Here is an 18,597-nt window from a genome sequence, read left to right as displayed (position 1 = left end):
GCCACTGATAGGAGAAAACAGGGCTAATGCTTTAAGTCCCAGCAATCTGTCATGGTTACTTTCTGCAGCAACTGAGAAATCATTTGCAGAGCATTCCCAAACTGGAGTGATGGTTCTTTTTTTTTTTTTTTTAAGACTTTACTTATTTATTTGACAGACAGAGGTCACAAGTAGGCAGAGAGGCAGGCAGAGAGAGAGGAGGAAGCAGGCTCCCTGCTGAGAAGAGAGCCCGATGCAGGGCTCGATCCCAGAACCCTGAGATCATGACCTGAGCCGAAAGCAGAGGCTTAACCCACTGAGCCACCCAGGCACCCCTGGAGTGATGATTCTTGTAGGAAAGAGATGATGGGGTAATGACAAAAGTCCTCAAAGTCGTACAAACATTTGTATTTCTTCAACTGACTAAAAGTGCAACAACTATCACCCTCAAAAGTTTTTTTTTTTGTTTTTTTTTATTTATTTATTTTTTTTCATTTTATTTATTTTTTCAGTGTAACAGTATTCATTCTTTTTGCACAACACCCAGTGCTCCATGCAAAACGTGCCCTCCCTATTACCCACCACCTATTCCCCCAACCTCCCACCCCTGACCCTTCAAAACCCTTTTACTTGTGACTTTACAATGAATGAGAAGATGCTAGCCATAGGCATACTGACAGGAGGGGTGAATCAACCTAGGATTAAAATTTTCAATAAATAACCCACAAACATAAGCACGAGAAGCAGTTTTTGGTGTAAAGGATGAGGCATTCTGTTCTTCTCAAGTTAGTATGAATGAGTACTAAATTCTTTGACTCTTCTGAGATTTTTACTCTTGGGACGGAAGGAAATAAGTTGTTAAGGGTTTTCATTCTGACACAATATTTCTTCCAGGTCACTGAAATCCATTTTGTTAACTGTGTTCTGCTTCTGATTCTAAAGGAAATAAACACCGTAAAAGAAATTGGACTTTTCCTTTCTCATAGGAAGCACTGAGGTCAATCCTTCAGCCACTATGGTGACGGTCGTTTTGTATGTGTGTTGGGGACGGAGAAAGGATTTAACACTGAAGACAAGGATAGGTTTGTGTTTAGCATCTATCTGGCTATTTGGCAATAAGTTGCCATCATTGTGTGGTAAAGAGCCAAGCTTACTGAATTACGGTATATGGATAGTTTTTCTTTGAAGAATCCATCATGCTAAGATAGTCAACTCCATGAGATTTTTCTGGGTCATGGAAGCTACAGGCTTAAAAGAAATGTAATTATATAAACTTGAGAGGGAGAAAAAGAGGCTAGCAGTGATATCTGAGTTACAAAGCAATTTTATATACACACAAAGACTTCAAGGAAAGATTAGTAATTTATTTATTTTTTTAAAGATTTTTATTTATTTATTTGACAGACAGAGACCACAAGTAGGCAGAGAGGCAGGCAGAGAGAGAGGAGGAAGCAGGCCCTCTGCTGAGCAGAAAGCCTGATGCAGGGCTCGATCCCAGGACCCTGGGATTATGACCTGAGCCGAAGGCAGAGGCCTTAACCCACTGAGCCACCCAGGCGCCCCAAGATTAATAATTTATGATCATCTGAATGTTTGGCCTATAATCTTATTAGTAATGGCAGACATTTTTGAGCTTCAGTTGTGTTATAGGTTCTTTACAGATAGTAGATGGCCTTGAGCCTTTTTAACTATTCAATGTTATTATCCCTCTTTAACAAATGAGAAACTGAGGTGCAGAGATGATAGGTAAGTGCCCAAGGTCACCTGGCCATAAGTGAAGGTTCTAGAATGCAAACCCAGTAGTGACTAACCCAGAAACACCATTTCTTCCTAGCACACAAGGTTAATTCTTCTCACGTAGGATTATTTTTGCATCTGTTGTTCTCCAACTTTGCTAGATCATTTTCTTAAATCTCTGCTTAAAATGGTCCAGGTCTTTAGCATCTTCCTCAGAAAAAAAAACCCAAAGTCCTCACAAATAGCATTCAAAGACCTTGCTATAACAGCTTCCTACCCATGACCTGTTCTCTGATTCCATCTCCTACTTCTTTCCTCCTCATCACTCCACACCAGCCATACTGAACAAGTCCACCTAAGGGCTGTACACTGTCTTCTCTATATGGAAGGCTCTTTCCCCAGATATCCATGGGGTTTGCTCCTTCACCTCTTTCAAGTTTTTGTTTAAAAGTTATCTTCTCATTGAGGTCTTCCCTGAACACCATATTTAAATTTACAAGCTGCTCACCATTCTTCATCATGCTTCCCTGCTCTGTGTTTCTCCATGATGCTTATTACTATACCCATCTGGATGTCTAATAGGCATCTCAAACTCAACCTGTCCAAAACTGAGCCCCTGATCTTTCCCTCCAAACCTCCCTCACTTGCAATCTTCCCCATCTCAGGAAATGGCAACTCCATTCTTTTAGTTGCAGACCAGAAATCTCAGTCATTCTTAACTCCCTGTTCCCACCCATATCCAATTCATGAGAAAGTTCCATTGATTCTACCTTTTAAATATATTCAAACTCAGGCCATTCTCGGCATCTCCAGTGCTCCCTCTCTGGTCCAAGAGACCATCCTCTCTATTGTTGGTCTCCTCATTTCCAACCTTTGCGCTCTTTGGTTTCCTTTCAGAGCAATAGCCAGACTGATCCTTTCAAAATAAGTCAGATAACATCATTCCTCTAAAGACTCTTGATCTCACTCTGATAAAAACGCAAAGTCCTTCTGATGGCCTACAAGGCACACATGATCTGGCTCCCCATTACATCTCTGACTTCTACATTTCCTACTCCTCTGCTGTCTCAGCCCCCACCACAATGGCCTCCTTATTTCTTCAAACATAGCAGGAACGCTCTTACCTCAGGGCTTTGGCACTAGCTGGTCTCTCTGCCTGCACTGTTCTTGCCTCAGATATCAACACGTTTCTCTCCCTCACCTCCTTTAGACCTTTGCTCTACTGTCTCTTCAATGGGGACTTTCCTGACACCATCCCCCATTGCGACCCCACTTTTGAGTTCTTCCTTTCCTCTCCCTGGTATTCCTCTTCCCCACAGTTTTATTATTATCAAACTTTTTTTTTTTTAATGTCCCTCTCTCCCCACTAGAACATAAGCATGAGAAGAGCAGGAATTCCTGCCTGTTCTGTTTACTTCTATGGCCCTAGCTCCTAGCAACATAGACCAATACATAGAAAGCAGTCAGTAAGTATTTGTTAAAAAATGCATATCGTAGGGCACCTGGGTGGCTCAGTGGGTTAAAGCCTCTGCCTTCGGCTCAGGTCATGATCCCAGGATCCTGGGATCGAGCCCCGCATCGGGCTCTCTGCCCGGCAGGGAGCCTGCTTCCCTTCCTCTCTGTCTCTGCCTGCCTCTCTGCCTACTTATGACCTCCATCTGTCAAATAAATAAATAAATAATCCTTAAAAAAATTAAAAAAAAATGCATATCGTATTTTTAAATTCTTATAACCAATCAAGTCACTCTCTTGAATGTATAACTTTTAAGCCCTTAAGTTATTTCTGAGTCAGTATTAAAAAATTACTTAAACTGCCTTTTAAGCAGTAAATTAATCTTCTTTCTATTTTAGATGCATTTCATCTACCAATTTGTAGATGTGACTAGACATCTTTAATGGGTCAGCTTCTGCCTATCGATCTTTAGGAAAAAAACCCACATGTATTAGAAGCAAACAAAAGAAATCTCCAATTGCTGCTGAAAAACACTGGCAAGCTAAGTAGTGCTTATTTCATTGCAATTGAATTCATCAAAGGTTCATCTTAAATAATAATGACAATACATCTCACAAAAATGGAAATTGTTCCAGTGTTTGGGGATGTTAGGGTACATAATTGCTTGAGAAGCAATTTGTTTTTCCTATGACATCGAATATCAATTGGCTCTTTTTTGTTTTCCTGGCATCATTCAAACTCAGTGATCTTTTTGTCCTGTGTATAACCCGGCAAATCTCACCGTCTCCAAATTCATGTCCTGTTACTTTCATTAGACACTTAACTTGAGATGGTTCCCATGACCTAGACAATTAGGCTTCCAACTGTCTGCCAGGCTGAGCTCAGCTGCATTCTGTTTTGTGACTAAATACTTGCTAGAGACAAATTCTCAGGAAGCTCAGGGCCCATCACTTGAGCCCTTTGTGAAAAGTGCTCGAATCACTAAGAGAGAGGGTAGCCCTCTAGCTTGAGGTTTCCTTCCATATGGCCGCACTCACAAATCATTTCGGATCCCTTTATTGCTGATAGCCACTTTTCATATTCTCTCACTCTGAACACAAAGTTTTCAATGCTACTACATTTTAAAAGTTTTATTTTAGAAAAGAAGGTACACTATTAATACATTCTGGATTCAAAGTGGGCAAATAAAAATTTGGGTGAATGAAGAAGGATATAGTTTGAAAGAACTTAAAGTGATCCCTGCCTGGTTGAATTTGGGGCTTTCATCAGACCAAGACTCTTTCTCTCCATCAACTTCGGGGATGTGAAACTGTCTAGTTGTCTGGCTGACTCAGCCTCAACGAGTATTTGTTCTAAGCTCTTACACAGATAAACATGCTAAATGGAGTCATGGCGATGAGTGATACATTGAACCTAAGCTTTTATTTCTCCTCCCTCATAAGAGACCCCTGAAAAGATGGGGAAAGAATTTTTAATATACATAAATCCATAAGGACAGAGAGGACAGATGAGGGTACATGTGTGGTCTGGCGAGCTACAGAATTCTGAAAGAAAAAAGGCAGAGAGAAGGAAGACGATGTAAGAGTACCAGTCACTGGAAGCATATATCTGGTGTATCTGGAAGTAGCTGCCTTGCCCAGCAGAACACCTGAAGAGCATGGGACAGGGAGATGATGGGTGTGGCCCGGCAAGAATGAGACATGGGGCTAAAGACAGAGGATTTATTGAAGGTTTACATCTGGAAATGTCACCTCACTGCCCTGTTCAGGCAAAGTGCCAGCAGCCAAGAGTCCCTCCCTTCTAAGCTAGAGACTTAAAGTCTCTACTCTGAAGAAGTTGAGAAAACTCTAAAACAAAAGAGACCTCCATATTCTGGCATTTTACGGTCCAACAGCATAATGGCCAACTCCCCCAGAGAATTGCCCTAAAGCAGAGTCTGCCAGTGGACAAGCTCCCAATCGGATTTTCAGTCTTGTTCTTAAGCATGAGCGCGCAACCTAGGATCACCAGCAAAAGAATGCTTATGACATGAAAGATTGAAACCAAGAAAAACAAGCGGGGTGGAAATGAGTCTGGAGGAGCCATACACATTTCAGAGAACAGAAGAGAACTTTTAACAAGGCCACCATTAATCATCTGAGATAAATCTGAGAAGACATTTCTCACAGTAATAATGACAATAATAACAACAGATATTTATTGAGAACATACTGTCAGCTTTGTTGAACAAACCCAAGACGAAGAAACTGATACACTAAAGGGTTCAGTGACTGATAGTAAGTGCAGAAGCCAGGTTTCAAACCCAGAGAGTTGGAATTTAAAAGCATTTCTAAACATTATGTGTCCTTCCTCAAATATACTATAAAAAAAAAGAAGAGAAGGGGTGCCTGGGTGGAGCAGTTGGTTAAGTGTCTGACTCTTGGGTTCAGGTCAGGTCCTGATCTCAGGGTCATGAGATCGAGGCCCTTGTCGGACTCTGAGTTCGGCACAGAGTCTGAGATTCTCTCTCTCCCTCTGCCCCTCCCCTAGCTCGCATGCTCTCTCTCTCTCAAATAAATAAATCTTAAAAAAAAAAAAAAAAAAAAAGGAAAGGAAAACATGAAAGCTCTTCTTAACATGTATCTATGCATTTGACAATTATGTATGCAGAACTTTCTGTCTTTCAAGCACCAGTCTAGGTGCCAAAATATGGCAGTGAACAGAATAGGCAGAGTCCCAGCTTTCATCAAACTAAAACTAAAAAATTCAAATCCCAGCACAGACAGGCAATACTGCATGATCTCACTTATATGCATAATCTAAAACAGTTGAGCTCATCATGAGAGAGTAGATTGGTGGTTGCCAGGCTTGAGGGATGGAGCAAGAGAGAGATATTGATCAAAGGGTACAAGTTTCAGTTATGCAGAATGAATAAGGTCTGAGGATGTAAGGTACAGCATGGTGACTACAGCTAATACTATTTTGTATATCTGAAATTGCTAAGAGAGTAGATCTTCAATGTTCTCATCATAAGGAAAAAAAACTATGTGAGGTGGACAGGTATGTTCATTATTGTGGTGATCATGTCAAAATGTACACATCTATAAAAACACCACACTGAGCACCATAAATCTATACAATTTTTATTTGTCAGTGATACTTTGATAAAGCTGGAAACGAAAATTTTCAGTTAATTTTTTTAATTCAATAGAAGAGATAGAAGATACAGTCAAGGAATTCTACCATTAGACTCAGTACAAATAATAGGGAAGGGGCCTCTGGCTGACTCAGTAGAGCACGTGACCCTTGATCTCAGGTTGTGACTTTGAGCCCTACATTGGGTATAAAAACTACTTAAAAATAAAATAATAAAAAATAACAGGAAAAATTACAAGCAAAAAATGGAGAGAAATCTGATGACTATAAGGAGTTCCTTTTTCACTTACTAGGAATTACAGAGAAGGAACAAAGAACACGAGAGAAGTAAGTTATCCAGGAAATAATACCAAAAATTGTCCTAAAGCTGAAGAGCATAACCATCCAGACTAAAGGTTTCACCCCCACCCCCAGGAGCCAGCACAATAAGTGCAAAAAGATCCGCACCAAAGCATCGCTTCATGAAATCTCACACTAGGAACAAAGAGAGTGCCATATAATCAGTTCACAAAATGGACATGTGCCAAATCATCATGTTGCATGTTGCAAACCTACATGTGTTATACATCAATTATATCTCAGGAAAGCTCGAAATTAGAGAGAGAGTGAGAGAGAGCACGCGCCATAAAAGCTTCCAGTGAATAAAAACAAGTCAAAGACCAAAAATAATATTAGTCTTACCAAAAGCTAAAATGAGTGCTAGAATTTGGTAAAGCCTTTAGAATTCTGAACAAAAACTATTTGCCACCCCAAAATTTATAGCCAGGTAAGGTATCAACAGAATCTAAGGGTAGAAAAAGTCATCCTCAGACATGCAAGGATGCAGAAAGTATCTCCCTCATATGTAGCCTTTCTAAGAAATTATTCAAAAATGTGCTCCAGTGAAATTTAAAAAATCAAGAACATTACACAAGATTCAGGAAGACATTCCCACTGGGGATGAAGAATACTCTTCTAAGAAGCTTAACATACGTTGTGTAGACATCAGAGGAATCATGGTTTCAAGCTGGAAAGCCATGCAATGAGATCCACGTTTCAGAAAGAACATTCTGTCCTAAGTCTGAAGGTGGGTTCTAAGAGCAATCAGGAAGTTTTTGCACAGCTTAGGTGAAATGTAATTCAGACCTAAATTAAGGTCGTAGTAAGGAGAACTGTGAGACTGTAGACAGTTTCAGACATAAAAACAGTGAAGCTAACATCTGATTAGAGGGTGTAGTTCAAATGCTTCTTACTGTAAACATTCATGGCACAACTGTACGGCAAGAACAAGAGAGACTCCATGAGAATACAAGTCCCAGAAGATGGTGGAGAGAAAATAGGACTTAACACCAGTAGGCTTGGAGGAAAGAATCACTCCATTTGGGATTTTTTGCATGGAGAGGCAGTGCTACAGCCATTTTCAAGGGTAAAGGAACTCCTACCTTCCTTTCTGGTAGCAGCCAGAATTTCTGATTAAAATTGTAGGTCTTGGGGCGCCTGGGTGGCTCAGTGGGTTAAGCCTCTGCCTTCAGCTCAGGTCATGATCTCGGGGTCCTGGGATGGAGCCCCACATCAGGCTCTCTGCTTAGCAGGGAGCCTGCTTCTCCCAGGCTTTCTCTCTCTGCCTGCCTCTCTGCCTACTTGTGATCTCTGTCAAATAAATAAATAAAATCTTTTAAAAAATAAATAAAATAAAATAAAACTGTAGATCTCTGCAAGAGCAGTTAAATCCCAAAAAGGTGGGCGGAAAGAATCAAAGTAGCATGAGTGGAGCAGCCAGCATCTGGAAAGGGCAGCAGCTCAGGAGCACTTTAGGTTAACAGCAGGCCTAATGGATTAGAGCTGCATCAAGTGCCTCATGGCAGCAGGGAGTGAGATGGCTCCAGATCAATTCCAGTTGGGGCTGTAAGTGGCTTTAGGCCCCTGAGATGATCTGGGAGATGTAGGCGAGGGCCACATTTTCAGGACATTAAAGGACACGGTAGGGAGAGTAAATGGTATTCGTGGTACATTGGGAAGTCACTGAAAGGTTTTCAGCATGAGGGAGACCTTATTCATCCCCTATACTATGTCTGACTACTCTGACTGCTGTGTGGAGGGCGCACTGGAAGGGAAGAAGGGTAGACAAGAAAGCTATTGCACCAAGAGATGATGTTAGCTCGGACTGGAGCTGCAATTACATGAATTTGGGATTTAGAGGAAGAGAGGTAGTGTGTGTGTGTGTGTGTGTGTGTGTGTTTTCTTCCTAGATTCAATGGAGGAGGCTGGGTGGGGATGGAAGATTAAAAGCTAAGTTTGGGATGGACCTGTTAAGTTGGAGTTGCCTATGAGGCGTACAGGACAAGATGTCAAATAAGCTGTATTTGCTGGGTTCCTTGCTTCTGACTTGGGCTAAGAAAACCCCAAATTGGGCAAGAAAGGAATTGACATTCATTGAATACCTACTATCTGCCAATTTCTCATTATGTTACCGGTGTCTCTGTCATAAGTTTTACACACATTCTCCAACACTGCTTTTCTCCATGCCTGTCCAAGCCCTCTCCCAATTCAGCTCCACTGGGACCCAGCTGGAGGCCACCTGAGATATGCTTGTTACAGACACGCAGACAAACCATGGAATTAGTTCCTCCCTCCCAGAGTCCTAATGAGTCCCTGGAGGATTGTTGCACCTGGATCTGTGTTCAGAAAAGACTCCAGAGACCTGATGAGAAGGGGTAGAGAAAAGTTCCTAGGATACTAACCCCAAACTCGAGCTCCAAATTACAGTTATGGCTCCACCCTTGGTTTGCTGAATCTTTTTGGATCTAACATGCCTCCTTTTTCTCATCTTAGTTATAATATCCACCTGCTTCATAAAAATGTTCTGAGAATTGTAGTGAGATTCTAAATGACCTAGAGAGCATCTTAATGTAGACTCCTGGGCCCTACCATCAGAGTTTCTAATCCACTTGGTTTTGGGTGTGGCTCAGGAGTCTGTATTGCAGGTTATTCTGATGCTGGTCCAGGCACCACAAGAAACACTGATTGGCAGAGTGGTAAATTCCCAGCTTTCACCAAATATCTGCCTCAGTGCTATCTATCCCCACCACTTCGATCACTAGAGCACTTTTAAAATAAGGCCCAAAATTCTTCGACATGCCTCCCATTGTGAGATGGGTTATATGTTCCCTGCCTTTAAATCTACTAGTTCTCTTGGGACACCCCAGATGCTTCCTCTCAAAATGCCCTCTTCTCAGAACTTGACTGCCATGATATGAGAAGCCCAAGCCATGGGGAAGCCACATTAACAGTCCCAACTGGGCTGAGCTTTGAGTCATCTCAGCTCTGGCCCAGACATGCAAGCGAAGGAGTCTGCAGATAGTATCAGCCCTAGTCACTGATTTGCTTCAGTCTTCAAGTCTTCTGGGCTGAGCCCCAGACATCACGGAGCAGAGATAAGCTGTCCTTGCCATGCCCTGTTCAAATTCCCGACAAATTCAAATTCCTGACAAAAGCTATGCTAATAATAAAAAGATTGTCATTTGATGTCACTTAGTTTTGGGGTGTTTTGCCACTTAGTAACTGGGATGGTTGCTAAAGTGTTTTTTCAAGAAATGTCTATTAAAATGCAAACACAGTACTTGGAAGGATAAACTCAGATGAACACACACAATCAGTGTGTGTAACAGACAGCAAAGCAGGGGAAATGAGCCAAGAGATGCTTTCTTGTTTCACTGACATGAAAGCGTCCCTGGATAAAGACACATAAGTTGCTTTCAGAAAGCTGAAGGCAGAAAGATGGCAACCCTTCGAAGACAGCAGAGCTAAAAGAGAAAATGCTGCATCAAAAGGACAGCTCAAGCATGAGACCAACATCTAGCTTCATTTACTTCCCGGTTGCATTTATGGCTGGCTCCAAAATCCCTCAGCTCTCAGCAACTACTCCAAAGTTGTTCATTTATGCCAATTTTCCAAATGTACTTACAAGTACATACAAAACAGAATAGCAAATGCAACAGCCCTTCCCTGAGATTCACAGGTCTATAGTAAGAACGGGCTTAATGTGAGAGCTTCGTGCTTATAAAAAATGACTAGCAAATTCTAGCAGCCTTGAACCCCCGAGAATGTAAATCCCAGCTAAGTCAAATTACGATATGGAGGAAGAAGCTGTAACTATTGGAATTTTCTTACTAATAAGATACTACTAATTATAGTAAACATTTTAAAATGTAATTATTAAAAAACTATAAAGCGGGGCGCCTGGGTGGCTCTGTCATTTAAGCATCAGACTCTTGATTTCAGCTCAGGTCATGATCTCAGGGTTGTGAGACAGAGGCCCACATTGTCACTGGGCTCCATGCTCAGCAGGGAGTCTGCTTCTTTTCCTCTCCCTCTCCCCCTCCCACCTCTCTAAAATAAATTATCTTTTAAGAAATATAAAACAGGGGTGCCTGGGTGGCTCAGTGGGTTAAAGCCTCTGCCTTCAGCTCAGGTCATGATCCCAGGGTCCTGGGATTGAACCCCACATCGGGCTCTCTGCTCAGCAGGGAGCCCCCTCTCTCTCTGCCTGCCTCTCTGCCTACTTGTGATCTCTGTCTGCCAAATAAATAAATAAAATCTTTAAAAAATATATATAAAACATTATAAAATACATAAAATGTAAGAATATTTAGTGAATATTTTAATTGATAAAATATAAAATGACAGAGGCTAGGTTAACTATTTACAGTTTTATTCAATGCAAGTAAAAATGATGGAGCAAATAATAGAAATAATTTTTTAAAATGATGGAGCAAGACATATAACCTGTATTTTCTGGGACTAAGAACGGAAAATGCCACACTGCAATGTGAATTAATTCTACTTTCGTAACTAATACTAATGTCTGTGGCCCCAGCTTCATCACCCTTCCCGTTGTTTTTGGAAGTGACTTGAACCTCATTTCTCAGATTAATAACCTAAATAAACTCAGATTATTAATATAAACGTTGAATTTTCTTTCCATGAAATACATTTACAGTCTTCTAAAGAAACGCTGGGGAGTTTGTTCTCAGCCATGAATTCACCATGTAACTGGTATGATTCCCAAGTTCATTAGACTTCCATGATACTTGTTTTGGTCCGTATCAGTGAGCAGCTTTATTAATCCTAAATCCCTAGTTCCCAAAGAGACAGAACAATTCAGGCCCCTCTAAGCCTGTTCAAATTTATTTCTCTTGTCTCTGGAGACCCTTTAGTAGTCACATGGTATAATTTTCTGGAGTAAAATTGTTATCTGTCTCTGATTCCAAGAGTTTGCATTTATTGCAATGAGTAAAATAGTATATCTGCTAAACTATTATTTGTACCAAACCATACTGGAATTCCAAGTAATAAAAATGGGAAGTCCATTGTAACATATGAACTTGGAAGCCAAATATCCCCCCTTAGACCAGTGGCAGTATCTAAAGAACTGAGTCTATGTTCAAGAGCAGAAAGGAGCAAGCCCCTATCAATCTTGGGCCCACTTGACCTTCTGGTCACGAAGTAGAAGGCTCTGGCTGCTCACCACCTCTGTGTTCTCTCCTTTCCAGGGACGTCTCTTACACCAGCGTCTCTGCCCTGCCATCCAAAGGCCTGGAGAACCTAAAGGAACTGATCACAAGAAACACGTGGACTCTAAAGAAGCTTCCAGTTTCCTTGAGTGTCCTTCACCTTACACGGGCCGACCTTTCATATCCAAGCCACTGCTGTGCTTTTAAGAATCAGAAGAAAATCAGAGGGTAAATGGCAGGTGTCTGGAATAAGCGACAAGAGGTCTCGGTGGAAGTTGAAGTAATTTCTGGGTTGGGGGAAAGTTTGTGGTTTGAAAGCCAGGCGGAAAGAACTGAAGCATCCATAAGAAACATAAACTCCATAGGACATAATGTCCCTGTAGACTTAAAGTGACTGCAGATGAGAAGTAAGACCAAGGTCACTGCATCACAGCAGGGAGGTGTAGGGATCTTGTAGAATCTTTGTAGAGATTATACAACATGATTCCTGCTCTCCAGATTCAACACATATTTGGTCCTCAACACATACTAGATGCCACAACTATGAGGATAAACTTAGAAACACAAGCAGTTAAGACTTCGATAAATGTCACAGCTTTCTGGATGCCTGTGTGTGGGCTTTGGACTCAGTTGGCTTTGTACCCAAGCTCTGCCACTTTCTAGTTGTGTTATTCCAGCCTCCTTACTTAACTTCCCCGACCCTCTGTGCAGGGAGATTGTAATGTTATCATTCATGGAGGGTTTGAGAAGATTAAATGAGAAACTGAACAGAAAACACCTATTGTCGTGACCTGGAATGTTTTAAATTCTGAATAAATATCAGCTGCATTATGAGTTATTTTATCATCAGGCTGCCTGCAAGCTGCAAAGGAGGGACAGCCTTCTTCTCTCTGTGCTTTCTCTGCATCTTGTCTTCACGTACACTCTACTTTATTACCCCCTTGTGTCTCATGTAATCCCGTTGTCCTAACACCACCTTCATTTCTCATGTATTCACTTCTTCTCCATGTCTATACAATATCTACTGGCTGACGTTCTGGCTCATATTTGCAGTCAGAAATAAACTGGGACCTAGTTGTCAGGGCAGAAGCAAAAGGGAAAGTTAAATGGCTCTGCAAAGGAGGCCAGTATGGGCCTAACACCTGCAGAAAGCCAGAAGTGGGGGACGGGGTGGTGATAGGAGCCATCAAGAAGGCTTGATACTGACACCATGTGGCCCTGGCTAAGAAAGGACAGGGATGGGTGGGAGGTCTAGAGAGGACCTCAAGGGCAGGGCCCAGATTTCTCATTAGCCTCCAAAAAGGTTGGAATATGCAGTCCATAGGGCATTTTAACCAGAACACAACAGATAAATCAATATTCCAGCAGCTGAAGCGAGTTAAAGAATCCCTTGTGATGTCAGTATGGGGGGCTAGGGAAAAACTAAATCTCATTTCCATGAGCATGTCGACATCCTAGCGTACATTTATTCATTTGTTTGATAAATATTTATTAAGCACCTACTATGTGCTTGGCACTGTCCTATCCCATAGCAATGAATAGGTTGGACAAGAGCCTTCTTTTTTTTTATTTGTTTATTTTCGGCGTAACAGTATTCATTGTTTTTGCACCACACCCAGTGCTCCATGCAGTACGTGCCCTCCCTATTACCCACCACCTGGGTCCTCAACCTCCCACCCCCCCGTCCCTTCAAAACCCTCTGGTTGTTTTTCAGAGTCCATAGTCTCTCATGGTTCATCTCCCCTTCCAGTTTCCCTCAACTCCCTCTCCTCTCCATCTCCCCATGTCCTCCATGTTCTTTGTTATGCTCCACAAATAAGTGAGACCATATGATACTTGACTCTCTCTGCTTGACTTATTTCGCTCAGCATAATCTCTTCCTGTCCCATCCATGTTGCTATAAAAATTGGGTATTCATCCTTTCTGATGGAGGCATAATACTCCATCGTGTATATGGACCACATCTTCCTTATCCATTCATCCGTTGAAGGGCATCTTGGTTCTTTCCACAGTTTGGCGACCGTGGCCATTGCTACAATAAACACTGGGGTACAGATGGCCCTTCTTTTCACTACATCTGTATCTTTGGGGTAAATACCCAGTAGTGCAATACCAGATATTACTATAAAAGAAATAAATATAAGGTAGGACAATTTATTTAGGGAGATCAGGGAAGACCTCTCTAAGAAAGGGACACTTGAGTGAGGTGGGGTGGGTAACAGGAAATTATGTAGGAGAAACAGGCCTGACTAGATCATGTAGAATCTTGTCAGATCATGGAGATCTCAGGAAGTCCACATATTTTGCTAAGTTTTGTGGGGACCATTAGGGGCTTTCAGCAAGCAGTGACTTATTTCTGTGCCTTGCAGATTCCTTGAGTCCTTAATGTGTAATGAGAGCACTATTCGGAGCCTGCGTCAGAGAAAATCTGTGAATGCTTTGAATGGCCCCTTTGACCAGGAGTATGAAGAGTATTTGGGTGACAGCCATGCCGGGTACAAGGACAACTCTAAGTTCCAGGATACCCACAGCAACTCTCATTATTATGTCTTCTTTGAAGAACAAGAAGATGAGATCCTCGGTTTTGGCCAAGAGCTAAAAAATCCACAGGAAGAGACCCTACAGGCCTTTGATAGCCATTATGACTACACTGTGTGTGGGGGCAATGAAGACATGGTGTGTACTCCCAAGTCAGATGAGTTCAACCCCTGCGAAGACATAATGGGCTATAAGTTCCTGAGAATTGTGGTGTGGTTTGTGAGTCTCCTGGCTCTCCTGGGCAATGTCTTTGTCCTGATAATCCTCCTCACCAGCCATTACAAACTCACTGTCCCACGCTTTCTCATGTGCAACTTGGCCTTTGCAGATTTCTGCATGGGGATGTATCTGCTTCTCATCGCCTCTGTAGACCTCTACACTCATTCTGAGTACTACAACCATGCCATCGACTGGCAGACAGGCCCTGGATGTAACACAGCCGGCTTCTTCACCGTCTTTGCCAGTGAACTGTCAGTGTACACACTGACAGTCATCACCCTGGAGCGCTGGTATGCCATTACCTTCGCCATGCGCCTGGACCGGAAGATCCGCCTCAGGCATGCGTATGCCATCATGGTTGGGGGCTGGGTTTGCTGCTTCCTGCTCGCCCTGCTCCCTTTGGTGGGAATAAGCAGCTATGCCAAAGTCAGCATCTGTCTGCCCATGGATACTGAGACACCTCTTTCCCTGGCATATATTATCCTTGTTCTGATGCTCAACATAGTTGCCTTTATCATTGTCTGCTCCTGTTATGTGAAGATCTACATCACAGTCCGAAATCCCCAGTACAACCCAGGGGACAAAGACACCAAAATTGCCAAAAGGATGGCTGTGTTGATCTTCACTGACTTCATGTGCATGGCCCCAATCTCATTCTATGCTTTGTCGGCACTGATGAACAAGCCTCTCATCACAGTTACCAACTCCAAAATCTTGCTGGTTCTCTTCTATCCACTTAACTCTTGTGCCAATCCATTTCTCTATGCTATTTTCACGAAGGCCTTCCAGAGGGATGTATTTATTCTGCTCAGCAAGTTTGGTATCTGTAAACGTCAGGCCCAGGCATACCGGGGCCAGAGGGTTTCTCCAAAGAACAGCACTGGCATTCAGGTCCAAAAGGTTACCCGGGACATGAGGCAAAGTCTCCCTAACATGCAGGATGACTATGAACTGCTTGAAAACTCCCATCTAACCCCAAATAAGCAGGGTCAAATCCCAAAAGAGTATAACCAAACAGTTTTGTAAGCTAACCCTACACTAGTTGCAGTGGTAGGGGGACTTCTAAAAGGCTGGTTTCTTGAACATGTATTCCAAACCCATTACATACACCAGACAGCTGGCCTAACCCTTGTGCAGGTGATGTTTCATGGGGCGAAAGTTCATCTCTGGAGCGAGGACAGCATTACCACCTAATCATTACCTCCCAGAAGGAAAAGAGACTACCTGCACGTCTGAATCCCAGTTGATATCAAAATAACTGACACTTTCTAGAAGGCTTGCTTGATGCTAACTGCAGTGACAACATTGTGTAAGATGCTCAACAGGTATCAACTGAAGCAGGTCAACACTGAGCTTCTCACCGTAGACAGTATTTCATACTAAAGATTCAGTAATTGGCAAATGCTATTAACTTAGTTGGTGACCACAAGATAAAATTAGCCCCATGTTGGCTTGGTCCACCTTCGTGTTCCTGGATACAACCAAAGACAAGGTGAATTCTTCGAAACTGAGAAGTCCAACAGGATACATGCATGGAGTAGCTGTTATGAGGTGAGGAGGGGAAAGGCTTAGCTTTGCCTTGTTTTTTCAAACTCTGAAACTATTAATCATCTCTTCACAAGGATCTACCTGATGTGACCCAACTATTATGTATTTCCTGGAAAATAAAAACTGGCAAGATTTCAGCTAATGTGGCTGAGCAAACTAAGAATTGTTCTTCTTGGCTAGTCTCATGGCATAAAAGACGTGAACTCTAAAAATATTTCTGAGTAGCTGTAAGTGGGAATTAGGAACAGAGCACACTAAATCACCCACTGATTAATAAAGCAGTCTGGACACAAGGTAACTGTTGGCCCTTGGGCAAATCACAGGGCCACTTCTAAGTCTAGAAATGAAAGAGCTTGATGACCTCTTCCAGGTTTAAAACTCAATATATATCCCTTGCCCTTAAAATGTGTTTCCATGACCAAAAAGAAAAGTGCTAAGAAAGAAGAATCTGTTTTTCCTATCTTGTACGACTGCCATCTTTTTCTCTTTAGAGTCTAGACATATGACCCAGGAAATTTCTTCTTTGTTTCCTTTTTGGTTATGATGTCTGAACATACTGGGCTGGATCTGAATCATTCATCAAATTACTAGATGTACACAGCTATAATTATTAGGACCAAAAGAGATTGGTATTCATATAATAGAATAAAAGGTGGTTTTACAAATTTTTACTCTACAGAGTTACTATGTCACTGTTCAGATTAACTTGAAAACATTGAACTTGTCTTCAGGGATTGGTTTCTTTACTTACTTGTTTCCAACCCACAATATGCACTAAAACTATCAAACACTCAAATAAAGCAACACTAAAGCGATCAAGAGAAGTTTCTTCTCTCTGAAGCTGCTAGCTCTTTCTAAGTATTGATCATTGGGCATAATCTCTATTCCCCAACAGTGCTCCCTTACTTAAAATGGTTAGGATCAATCTTCATCCATAGATGTACTCTCCAGATTATCTGTCAAAACAGCCCCTTAATTTCATCCCAAACAGAGATGGCATTTGCTTTATAGTGCTCATGAAGCACACCAAGCTTTTGTTGTTTTAAGTCTGTAGAGTAGGGTTAGTGGGCCCAGTGGGCCCCCAGAGATGGTTCCCCTGACTCATCTAGGATATCCCCATAGCAATACCCATTTCTGATTATCACTGAGACTTGGACGTCTTCGTAGAAATATTATGCACACTTGATATCATGACATATCCACCATTCATCCAACCATTCACCTGTGACTAATGAAACTAAACAGTTGTGTTATTTTTTGGCATGTGTTTCTCACCTGTGACATTTTGAAATAGTTTATCCTGATAAATAATGTGTTTTATCTTGAGTAGTTGAAATAACACTTTGGAAACAGTCCTAGAAAAGTAAGTTCAACACCATGATTACTAAAATTTGCATTCACAACGTGAAATAAATTTTCTTCCTGTGAAATGATTGTGCTGAGTCCTATAGTAATGCTTTCACAATTTGTGGGCTTCTTTTAGGGTCCCCATTATCTGTGTTACAACTCAAGACAAGAAAAAAATAATCAGTAAATTTGATATTGAATTCATATTAATAAATAAATTGTTGACAAATTGTAACTTAAGTATAAAATTGCATCTTGATTATAAATGGTCTTTATGTGAAAAACTTACTCATGATGAATTGAATTATGATTCACTGACAGGCAGCGATGGCTAAGAGAAAAATATGATTAGTATTGACACTGGGAACTTAAATAGTGCTCTAATGAAGATGACAAATCTATGCTACTTGGTCAGAGTTTTGTTTATCTAGCAGCTTTCAACTATCTGAAGATAGACCAAAATCACTAAGGATAAATGGCCTTAAACCAATCACAGAGATGTCACAAAATTCATGTCCTAAGTTTATACATGTTTATATTGGTTTATATTGTTGGTTTATATTGGTTGGTTTATATGGTTGGCATATATTGTTTATATTGGCTTAAATTGGTTTATATTGTTGGTTTATACACCAAAGGAGTGTCTCTCAAAACACCCTCAAAGTTTATTGATTCTTGCTTGTTGGATAATCTACTTTTTATATCAGAAAGAGCCAATTAGAAGAAAAGAGTGTAATTCAGAGCAGCACCAGGAGAGTGTCAATAAGGCAAAAATGAGGACCAAAAATTAAACCTATAATCATAAGAATTCAAACCAATAACAGTTTAAGAAGAAATATTCTTAACTGCTTAGAGTTTGGGGTTGGGGGACGGAATGTATTGTAACACAACAGAGTGATTCTTATCCTGAATACTAAAGGGACAAGAAAAACTGGGTAGCAATGCATTCTGTTTTAAAAGATAGAAAAGTTCCAGCTCAGAGGAGAGAGCTGAGTCCTGGCACCTACCAACCTTCTTCTTTCAAATTCCACTGAAATAACATTGAAAAAGCATAAAATGGGACGAAGCCAAAACTATACTGTGAACAGGAGGAGTGACACCTACCACAGGCTGAAGTCTCTGGTGGCTTTCTGGAAGATGGAGAGTCCA

General features: G+C 41.4%; 1 protein-coding gene across 1 annotated transcript in view; it reads left to right on the top strand.

Moving 5' to 3' along the window:
- Positions 1–15,579, top strand: part of TSHR (thyroid stimulating hormone receptor) — a 175,413-nt gene extending 159,834 nt beyond the window's left edge. The window contains exons 9-10 of the mRNA XM_046009166.1: positions 11,836–12,024; positions 14,166–15,579. Of these exons, the coding sequence (XP_045865122.1) occupies positions 11,836–12,024; positions 14,166–15,579 (1,603 nt within the window). The remainder of the gene's footprint in view (positions 1–11,835; positions 12,025–14,165) is intronic.
- The last annotated feature ends 3,018 nt before the right edge of the window (positions 15,580–18,597 follow it).

Source organism: Meles meles, chromosome 6 (genome assembly GCF_922984935.1).
Source record: "Meles meles chromosome 6, mMelMel3.1 paternal haplotype, whole genome shotgun sequence".
Lineage (NCBI taxonomy): Eukaryota > Metazoa > Chordata > Mammalia > Carnivora > Mustelidae > Meles > Meles meles.
The sequence above is the reverse complement of the archived record's forward strand: the minus strand, read 5'-3'. Positions and strand labels throughout refer to the sequence as shown.